The 9,705-nt window shown below is 43.0% G+C and overlaps 2 protein-coding genes across 2 annotated transcripts; one reads left to right on the plus strand and one right to left on the minus strand.

Annotated features, from left to right (window-relative positions):
• Positions 1-429: 429 nt before the first annotated feature.
• On the minus strand, positions 430-2,456 carry cbr1 (carbonyl reductase 1). Its single transcript, XM_024426169.2, has 4 exons — positions 2,306-2,456; positions 1,658-1,939; positions 1,447-1,554; positions 430-1,140 (listed from the first exon to the last, which is right to left on the minus strand). Exons 2-4 carry the CDS (start codon positions 1,935-1,937, stop codon positions 704-706), a joined length of 825 nt encoding a protein of 274 aa, XP_024281937.1. The 5' UTR covers positions 1,938-1,939; positions 2,306-2,456; the 3' UTR covers positions 430-703.
• A 13-nt stretch (positions 2,457-2,469) lies between these two features.
• setd4 (SET domain containing 4) lies at positions 2,470-9,182 on the plus strand. The gene is made up of 10 exons (XM_024426167.2): positions 2,470-3,134; positions 3,223-3,318; positions 3,435-3,472; positions 3,556-3,644; positions 3,980-4,409; positions 5,374-5,548; positions 5,825-5,909; positions 6,006-6,086; positions 7,380-7,503; positions 8,186-9,182. Exons 1-10 carry the CDS (start codon positions 2,969-2,971, stop codon positions 8,363-8,365), a joined length of 1,464 nt encoding a protein of 487 aa, XP_024281935.1. The 5' UTR covers positions 2,470-2,968; the 3' UTR covers positions 8,366-9,182.
• The last annotated feature ends 523 nt before the right edge of the window (positions 9,183-9,705 follow it).

Consider the following 9,705-nt stretch of genomic DNA (forward strand, 5'->3'; position numbering starts at 1 on the left):
TATGCATGCAAACACTCACACCATTGTATATAGGTTACTTCAGTTATTAAATATATTTTTGTTATTCCTTATGTTGTGTCCCTTTTGTTACGGGCTTCGAGCCATTATGTGACCATTTTTAAAGAAACAAACCTTGGTATACAGTTTATCCTGGCCCAGACTACTTTAATGGTGCAGAACCATCTAACATCAAGTTGTAAAATCCTGACCTACCTGTTTTGTTTGAGTCTTTTTACTTTGTTGTTTTACACCAGTTTCAATTTTTTTTATAACACTGAGCCAATCACGGTGCAACTAGAGAACATTACCAACCCCATACGCTCCATATTTTCCGATGCCTGCCCTAGCACCACAGAAAGCACTGAGCTAGGCTGAAACACCTGCATCTTGGAGCTGCCTTACTAAAGAAAGCAAAAAAAAGACACCAAGTTTGTATGCAGCTTTATTAACTAAATTATGAAATTACATTGTTTGCAAACTCATAGACACATTAATGCCAAAACATGCTAAATTTTGCTAATGCTATTTTTTTTTTTGCTAAACAGAGCCCACCTGATTGTGTGAAAATAAGTTGTTTGTCCTGCATTTTCCTGTGATGTTGTCCTTTCCAATGTATACAGTGCATTTAACCCACATTCCCACAGATAAGAACCAGACTCTAAACCCCTCCAGAATACACACATTACACACATTAACCTAATCCTCACCACGGATGGACCTTCTTGTCCATCACAAACTGTCCCTGCGGCTCCCCAGCCCCCGCAGGAAGCAGGGCCAGGTAAACGGGGGTGATGGCGCCCTCGTCAGGTGACTTGGTGGCGGTGGGCCCAGCCATATCGGTCCTCACCCAGCCTGGGCAGCACGCATTCAGAAGGATCTGGTCAGCTGGTCTCTCATGCCTCAGCTTGCGGGCGTGGATCCTGGAGAGCACGGTGAGGCCTGTTTTGGACACCCCGTAGGCTGTGTCGGGCCAGCCCCCCTGGGAGTGCGCCCCTGCCTGGGCCTCCTGGACAAACCTCTCCATCAGCCCCACCAGCTCCTCCTCTGTGATGTCATTGCTGCGGAACCGGGCCTGGAGTTCAGGGCTGCAGCGGTTCAGGGCGATGGAGCTCATAACACTAGACACGTTCACCACCCTCCCTGAGGACAGAGAGACACAAACAACTGTGTTAGTAAAATAAACAGTTACGGTATCTACTGCCAATTGACACAGCAAAATAACCCTACGACTATGAGAGCGGGCGGGTAATGTGGTTGTGAGGTTCTGTGGCACAGGAAAAACACAGGGTCCTAGATTGTGTATGGTCATAGGACATCATTGTTCTGAAAGTGATAAAACACAATGTGTGATCATAAAAGGTCCCTCTGTTCCAGGGGATAGGCTCTAAAATCTACTGCTATGCATCAGTGTTCCAGCTGTCAGTTGGCTTGTTCTAACAGTATTACCTCCTGGTTTGATGATGGGAAGAAACTCATTGCACATGTCTCTTGTGGCAAAGAAGTTAGTTTTGAGAGTCACCTCAGCTTGGGTTCCAAAGGGTGTAGTATCAGCATCTGTAAAATAAACATCAGTCGTCTCTCAGATCAAAGGGGCATCATATAGCATCATTATGGCCAATCATAGTAGCTATTACATTTGATCAACTTATTTCCATACTTTTAAAGGCAATCCCAGCATTGTTAATGAGCACATCAAGGCCACCGTATTTCTCATTGAAGAAATCTCGGGCCGCCCGCACACTTTCTGGGTTGTCGATGTCAAGCTGTTGGAAGAGGGGTTTCAGCCCTTCAGAATTCAGGCTCTCCACAGCCGCTGTGCCACGGCCAGCATCCCGGCCACTGAGGAAAACATCACCATTGAATTGCTTGCAAAGCGACCGCACAATTGCAAATCCAATCCCCTTATTGGAACCAGTCACCAGTGCAACTTTTGGCATACCTGAAACGCAAAGTTCGAGAGAATTAGATTATACCAGAGGTGTATTCATTAGCCATATTCCGTTGAAAAACGTTATGAGGACCTGGATTTGTCCAATAGAAACTCTCGTTTGCGCTGCAAAACTTTTTCGTTTGGCGTAGCTACACGGTTTCCATGACAAAACATTTTTGTAACGGAATCCGACTACTGAATACACTCCAGGCAGAGAACCATTTTCTGACTGACAACTCTAGAGCGCTTTGCTGCTCAAACTAGCGATATGTTCTAATTTGCTAACGTTAGTTAGTTGTGTGCTAAATTGATGTGACTACTCTAAAACAGAAGCAGTTAAGTTAGTCGATGGTACAGCAGTTTTGATGTACTTACTTTAGAGTGGGGGTACTCTTGACGTGTCGTACAGTACTGTCACAGAACTGGCTTCAAACCACTGAGGTTGACACGCTTCAGTCTCCTTCCTGGCTTTCGTAACAATAACAGCCTACTGCGCAGAACCGGAATAAACTAAAATGTAGATCCGGGTGAGCATGCGCTGAATTACACAATCATTTTTTTACACGATTATAATCTGTCTATGCTATTATAATTGTATTTTAACATACTTCAATAGACGGATAGAGAGCCCACAGAGATACTTGTGACGCCACTGGTTTTGACTAGATGGGATGCAGTTTGTATCAGAATTGACTTCTCGTAGCAGGTTAGAATTTACGCTGCAGGTTAGGACAATTAGGTTAAGGTTAGGAAAACGGTTAGCGAAACTGCACAAAAAAAAAAACTTTCAAAAAACACCTTTAGACCTAAGTTTGACAAACTGCATCTCCTCTAGCCATGACCACATGCTGCTTGCTTGGTCAAACAGTTGGATAAACGCAAAAGTAGTTAGGTTAGCTAGCCGGTCGTGTATTTCTTGGACATATGATATACTAACGTTACATATTACTAATGTCAAAACGGGTTTAGCAACAGCATTAGCTAGCCACGAACATCAAACCTACATGTTTACAGTTAACATAACCATGACAGTGAGGCATGAATGAGATTATTATCAACATTAGCACACGGAGTTTGCCAGTTAATACGAACGTCTATGGATCTGATTTCCCATCAAAGCCCATCAACATGACGAGGAAGCAACATGGGAGAAGGGCGAGAAAGAAGAGGCAACGGGAGTGCAGAGAAACAACTGTTCAGTCTGGTGCAAATCATTACTGTCACAACCTCATAATTCTCAAATTGGGTTCATGTTTCTTAGCCTTACCTTGTGCTATTTGTTACCTCTCCAGTGACACTATCTCATGAACCACAGTTTGTGGCTCTAAGAAGATGGCTGCAACAGAGAGGCTTCAGCTCCAAGCTTCTAGTACCTGCACACTTCTCAGGTAGAAATCCTTCAGAGCCAAGATGCATGTCAAAACGCCATACATTCTGGATACAGGGTTGTCTTCTATTCTTCATACATTTCTGACCAGCAGCTTTGTCTTATTTTTCTTTACAGACACGGGACGTGGACTAATGACCTTACAGCCTATCAAGGTTATGAGAATACCTGTCTTCTTTACTTAAACTACCAATTTGGTTCCAATACACCTTCAAACTCTTGTTCTGATTGACTTTAGGCTGAGGATTTGGTGATCTCCTTACCAGAAAAATGCCTTTTAACTACCTCTACGGTTCTAAGGAGCTACATTGGTGAATACATAGAAAGGTAACATACAAACAGCATCACACACAGTAGAAACCGTTTACTCAATGCTCTGCAACTTGACGTAAAAACTGCTCTTAAACGGAAGTTGTAGTTAATAGGCATTTCTCTCTGCTACCCTGCTTCAAAATAATTAACTCCAACTTCCATTTCAGAACTAAACGGAACTCGACAGCTTTTACGTCACGCTGCAGAGTTTAGAGTTTACGGGTTCCATTTAAAATGTTCTCTGCTGAGAACTTGATGTTCAAGTCCAGTTCAAATACAAAACTCTGGTTTAAAAAAAAAAAGATTTATATTTCTAGTTTGTTGATATGTTTAATTAAATCCTCTCCTAGATGGAAACCGCCTGTGTCTCCTCTCTTAGCCCTCTGTGCTTTCCTCATCTCTGAGAGACATTTTGGCCAACGTGCAGAATGGAAGCCCTACATCGACGTCCTGCCCCAAAAATACACGTGCCCTGCTTACTTCTCAGATGAGGTCATCGACCTGCTGCCGGGGAGTCTGAGTGGGAAGGCCCTGGAGCAGAGAGCCATGGTTCAGGAGCTGCACTCCTCTTCGTTGGACTTCTTCAGCTCCCTCCAGCCTCTCTTCAGTCAGCCCGTAGAGAGTGTGTTCACGTATGATGCACTGCGCTGGGCATGGTGCAGTGTGAACACGCGCACTGTGTACATGGAGCACCAACACACCCCCTACATGTCCAGGGAGAGAAATGTGTATGCCTTAGCCCCCTACCTGGACCTGCTCAACCACTGCCCAGCCATACAGGTGAGAGCAGTGAGTGCACCTACAATGTAGGAACACACAACATAGTCATTACTAACCTGGAATCCAAACTGAATTCTGCTCAGTGAAACAGCAGTGAAATGGAACAATATTCAGTTTAGATTCCAAAAAATATAAAGTGTGGTTTCATGAGCTGAAATAAGATCCCCAAAACTTTCCAAATGCACAAAGCTTATTGGTCTCAAATTTTGTGCACAAATTTGTGTACATCCCCTACTAGTGAGCATTTCTCCTTTGCCAAGATAATTGATCCACCTGACAGGTGTGGCATATCAAGAAGCTGATTGAACAGCATGATCATTACACAGGTTCACCTTGTGCTGGGGACAATAAAAGGCCACTCTAAAATGTGCAGTTTTGTCACACAACACAATGCCAAAGATGTCTCAAGTTTTGAGGGAGTGTGCCATTGGCATGCTGACTGCAGGAATGTCCACCAGAGCTGTTGTCAGAGAGTTGAATGTTCATTTAGCAGCCTCTAACGTCGTTTTAGAGAATTTGGTAGTACGTTCAACCGGCCTCACAATCGCAAACCATGTGTATGGCGTCATGTGGGCAAGCCGTTTGCTGATGCCAACGTTGTAAACAGAATGTCCCTCGGTGGTGGTGGGGTTATGATATGGGCAAGCATAAGCTAGGGACAACAAACACAATTGCATTTTATTGATGGCAATTTCAATGCACAGAGATACCGTGACAAGATCCTGAGGCCCATTGTCTTGCCATTCATCCTCCGCCATCACCTCATATTTCAGCATGATAATGCACGACACTATGACATCACGAGGATATGTACACAATTGCTGAAAGGTGAAAATGTCCCAGTTCTTCCATGGCCTGCATATATTCATATATATATATATATATATATATATGACTTCTCTGTCTGGTGACAGTTCAAATTGAAGGTATCAGAGTGAAGTATCAAAATGTACTATGTCCTCAGGTCAAGGCGAGCTTCAGCCATGTGAGCAGGTGCTATGAGATCCGTAGCATCCAAGGCTGCAAGAGATTCCAGCAGGCTTTTATCTGCTACGGTCCCCATGACAACCAACGTCTCCTGTTAGAGTATGGGTTTGTTGCTCCTGGAAACCCTCACAGTGTGGTGTATGTGGACCAAGGTAAGGAGGGCTAGCTTAGTGGGATAAAATGGTACACTGACCTGTTCTTTTCAGCAACGATTATATGTTCATGGTCTCAATCCTAACTTGAGTTCTGCACTCCATTGACATCAATGCATGATGTACGCAAAAGTCAGAGCTCGCACCTCAAGTTAGTTTGGCCTTATGTTTGCTGTAATATTTAGTATGCATTTATTACACTGTCCCTATCCCAATTTCCAAGCAATAGAGCCAATTGACTTGGTTTTTTTTGTTGGTTATTCGTGTGTTTTCCAGTTATCCTTCAACAGTGCGCCTGTATAAAAGACATAAATCAGCTGGCACAGAAGCTACTCTTCCTGAAGAAAAATGACTTTTTAGCGTAAGTGTTATCAACATTACAACTAACTGCTGTCTCGTACAGATACCAGTATTTACAGTACCATGAGTTCACTTGCGCTCTCTCTCTCTAAAACAGAAACTTGACCCTTAGTTTGGATGGGCCCTCCTGGAGACTGATGACCGCCCTCAGGCTGCTGTCACTTAAGACAGAACAATAGTAAGAAATATAATCTTTCAGTTTTATAACACAGTCAACAGCAGCTGCAAAACATTCTTAAAGGAGCAATCTGCAGTTCAAATAATAACAAAGCGGTCACGCCCCCACCACTGCTTAGGTAAACAGCTGAGGGGTGGGGCTGGAGAAATCTAACAAATAGGATCCAAGAACTGACCATCCATGATATTAAAACCATGTTGAGTCTATAGTGTTTTACAATTACATTGTTTAGAAACAGTGGAGTAAGAAAACAAGCTTATATTTAGTTCTGATGGGGTACAACCGTTGAATTAAGCTCATGAGGCATTTATAAAGAATCAATGGGTATACACAGCATGTGGACACATGCTCGTCGAACATCTCATTCCAAAATCATGGGCATTAATATGGAGTTGGTCCCCCTTTTGCAGCTATAAACAGCTTCTACTCTTCTGGGAAGTCTTTCCATTCGATGTTGAAACATTGCTGCGGGGACTGGCTTCCATTCAGCTGCGTGCATTAGTGAGGTCGGGCACTGATGTTGGGCGATTAGGCCTGGCTCGCAGTTAGTGTTCTTAAATCAGCCCAAAGGTGTTCGATGGGGTTGAGGTCAGGGCTCTGTGCAGGCCAGTCAAGTTCTTCCACAACGATCTCGACAAACCATTTCTGTATGGACCTCGCTTTGTCATGCTGAAACAGTAAAGGGCCTTCTCCAAAAACTGTTGACACAAAGTTGAAAGTACAGAATAGTCTAGAAGGTCATTGTTAAGATTTTAAGCTTTCCCTTTACTGTAACTATTGGGCCTAGCCCGAACCATGAAAAACAGCCCCAATTGGCACTATGCATTCAGGCAGGTAGCATTCTCCTGGCATCTCCCAAACCCAGATTCGTCTACCGAACTGCCAGATGGTGAAGTGTGATTCATCACTTCAGACAACTTGTTTCCACTGTCCAGAATCCAATGGCAGCGAGCGTCACAATAACAGCACTTAGTTACTGGGGCAGCTCTAACAGGGCAGAAATTTGACAAACTGACTTGTTGGAAAGGTGGCATCCTATGACAGTACCACGTTGAAAGTCACTGAGCTGTTCAGTATGGGCCATTCTACTGCCAATGTTTGTCTATGGTGATTGCATGGCTGTGTGCTAAACTGTATACACTTGTCACCAACGGGTGAGGCTGAAATGGTCGAATCCACTCATTTGGCCATGTAGTGTATTTAAATATAAAAGTCCAAAAATGTGTGTACCAATCGCAGATCAAGATTGCTTAAATTTGGAATGATTTTGAAGTGTGTGAATGTGTCTTTCAGCCCTTTCTGGAAGAGTGTCCTCTTGGGGGCGGGGGTGAGCCACGACAGAGAGGAGTGGAGTGTTGATGCAGCCCTTAGGCTTTGTCACTACCTGATGGTTGACAACACTAGAGCTCTGAACAAGGTACCGTAGGAAAAAGAGACCTGAAATTTAAATCCAAAATAGAAAAAGCCCAAAAGCAAACCCATAGACGCTCAAAACGTGTCATGAAAAAGTATGGGGGGTGTGACTTAAGCCAAGAGATGTCAGTCTAATGGCAGGAAAAATGGTCCTGAGGTGACAGGATTACCAAGAACTTTGGAGGTCCATATATAAGAAAGAATAGTTGTAAACTCTGTCACCCTTAACAAAAAGGCAGTATGTATAGTGCTGATCACTTGAAGCCTCTTGAGGTAGGATGAAGATTAGAGAAGGACAAAAACTCATGAAGAAGACCGACAGAGGTCGGATATAGGAAAGTCGGAGACAAAAACAGAATTCAGGAGCAGAGGACAAAAATGAATACAGACAAATCGAGAGCAGGAAAGAAATGCAGAGAACAGATACAGAAAAGCAGAAAAGCTAAGAAAATCATGAAGACCCAGGTACTGTAGTTGTGAGTTGCACTTGATACCCATGGCTATATCCGTAACACTCAAGTTTAATTTGTTTCAGTTATTCTCCATTGGCCACTTTAACAGATACTTGCACCTACAGACGTAGAGTGGAGCAAACTTATTTAGGATTTTGCTGATGTGCTGATTCTAGGATCTGACAAAGAGTTTGTTTTGAAATTGTGTTGAGGCTTTATCCTCTGTTTTTCCAGATTTCCCAACTAACAGAGAGGGCAGACGCGTCTCTCAAGGAGCAGCTAGCTGTTGTGGAATGTCTACGACGAGAAGAGCAAGACATTTTAGGTCTTAACCAGGAAATGCTGCAGGGTCTTCAGAAACAATTGTTGCCAAGCAGACAGCATGCACAACTTAGAACAGCATGCACAACTTAGTATGACATTCCAGAACCGGTCACTTTATTTATCTATCACTGGCTATGCTTCTATGTTTCATTATCAGTGCAATGAAGTGTCCCTGCAAAAGGGCACTGTCACTAGCTATGTTTCCATTAACTTGTCTAGTGATTTATTTTGAACGTTTGCATAGAAAATAGATGCGACAATTGCTTGCTAGGGTGCATTTCCATTGAACTATTTTGTCGATTAAAAACAGCTGGACGTAATGACATCTCACCTAAAAAAATATTTACAACAAAAATAATAGCAGCCTGTATGCCCTCCCACCTATCTGTTTGTCTTAGGTAGCCTGCAAAAGCCAGCATGGATAGAATGCAATAATCAGGGGCACAACTTTGGTTTTAGAAGTGTTGGGGACATTAAATGTTTATTTTTTATCCAGTTGGATAAACAGCCTACCTGACCGCTCAGAGGCATCGGCATGGTCCTAAAGCACACCGGTGCCTCGTTTTGTATCACATTCCAATTATAAAAATGCAATTTCAGAATGTGTGTGGGGGGGGACATGTCTGCAGTGAAAGTTGTGCCCCTGGCAACAATTGACTAATATTTGCCATATTCTAATAATTCTCATGTGCCAACGTATAGCCTCGGATCTAGCGCCCTTGGGCAGGCAATATCGGCTGCCTAGGCTAGTCTGTGCCATGTTGAATCTTGCACTGAAATAATTCAGAAAAGCAAGGGAAAGTATTCTTAAGTCGGGACAATCCTTGTACCATTTTTATAGATGGAAAATTGTTATTTTGTAAGCAGTGGGCATTTAATATTAAATGTAGAGTGGATGATGACATCACGTACCCTAAAAGTATTCAGCAATCTTGTTCAAAAAACGGTTAATGTCAATTTGTCGAAAAGAAAGTTAGAAATGATTTTTTTTGGTCCATCTATAGAAAATGTCTCATATCTGCCGTTTCCATTACACGCCGCAATGATTTTGTTGAATAATCCTGGGTCAATGGAAACCTGTCTATCGATAGGTCAACGACCTCAGACATCAGGGGTACGTTAACGTTTGCTACATTGCAGAACGGTTTGTATTGAATGACAAATTTTCCCAAAATTTCTTGTGTATGTTCTTGAACAGACTTTGAAATACGTTTGCGCCAGTCGGTGGGTTTGCCAGGGTGTGGGTTAAAGCAATGAGTGAGGTACTTAAAAGGATAGCTGTGCATTTTGAACCCACAACCAAATCCTGCCATGTTTTTTTTCAATTGGTGGTTCAGTACAGCACGATTTCTGTTCAATTGAACTTTCTATTACGTTATGTACTGAATGCAGCCCTGTTAACTCTGGCCAATCACAGTGAGGGTCACTTG

Source organism: Oncorhynchus tshawytscha, linkage group LG07, assembly GCF_018296145.1.
Source record: "Oncorhynchus tshawytscha isolate Ot180627B linkage group LG07, Otsh_v2.0, whole genome shotgun sequence".
In the NCBI taxonomy this organism is placed as follows: domain Eukaryota; kingdom Metazoa; phylum Chordata; class Actinopteri; order Salmoniformes; family Salmonidae; genus Oncorhynchus; species Oncorhynchus tshawytscha.

Excerpts from the sequence above, each read along its gene's own strand:
- cbr1 (XM_024426169.2), bottom strand. The coding sequence starts at position 1,937 with ATGCCAAAAGTTGCACTGGTGACTGGTTCCAATAAGGGGATTGGATTT. Across the intron at positions 1,555-1,657 it reads TGCTGGGATTGCCTTTAAAA|ATGCTGATACTACACCCTTT; the intron begins GTATGGAAATAA and ends TTTATTTTACAG. Across the intron at positions 1,141-1,446 it reads TCCCATCATCAAACCAGGAG|GGAGGGTGGTGAACGTGTCT; the intron begins GTAATACTGTTA and ends CTCTGTCCTCAG.
- setd4 (XM_024426167.2), top strand. The coding sequence starts at position 2,969 with ATGAATGAGATTATTATCAACATTAGCACACGGAGTTTGCCAGTTAAT. Across the intron at positions 3,135-3,222 it reads AGAAACAACTGTTCAGTCTG|TGACACTATCTCATGAACCA; the intron begins GTGCAAATCATT and ends TTACCTCTCCAG. Across the intron at positions 3,473-3,555 it reads TGACCTTACAGCCTATCAAG|GCTGAGGATTTGGTGATCTC; the intron begins GTTATGAGAATA and ends GATTGACTTTAG.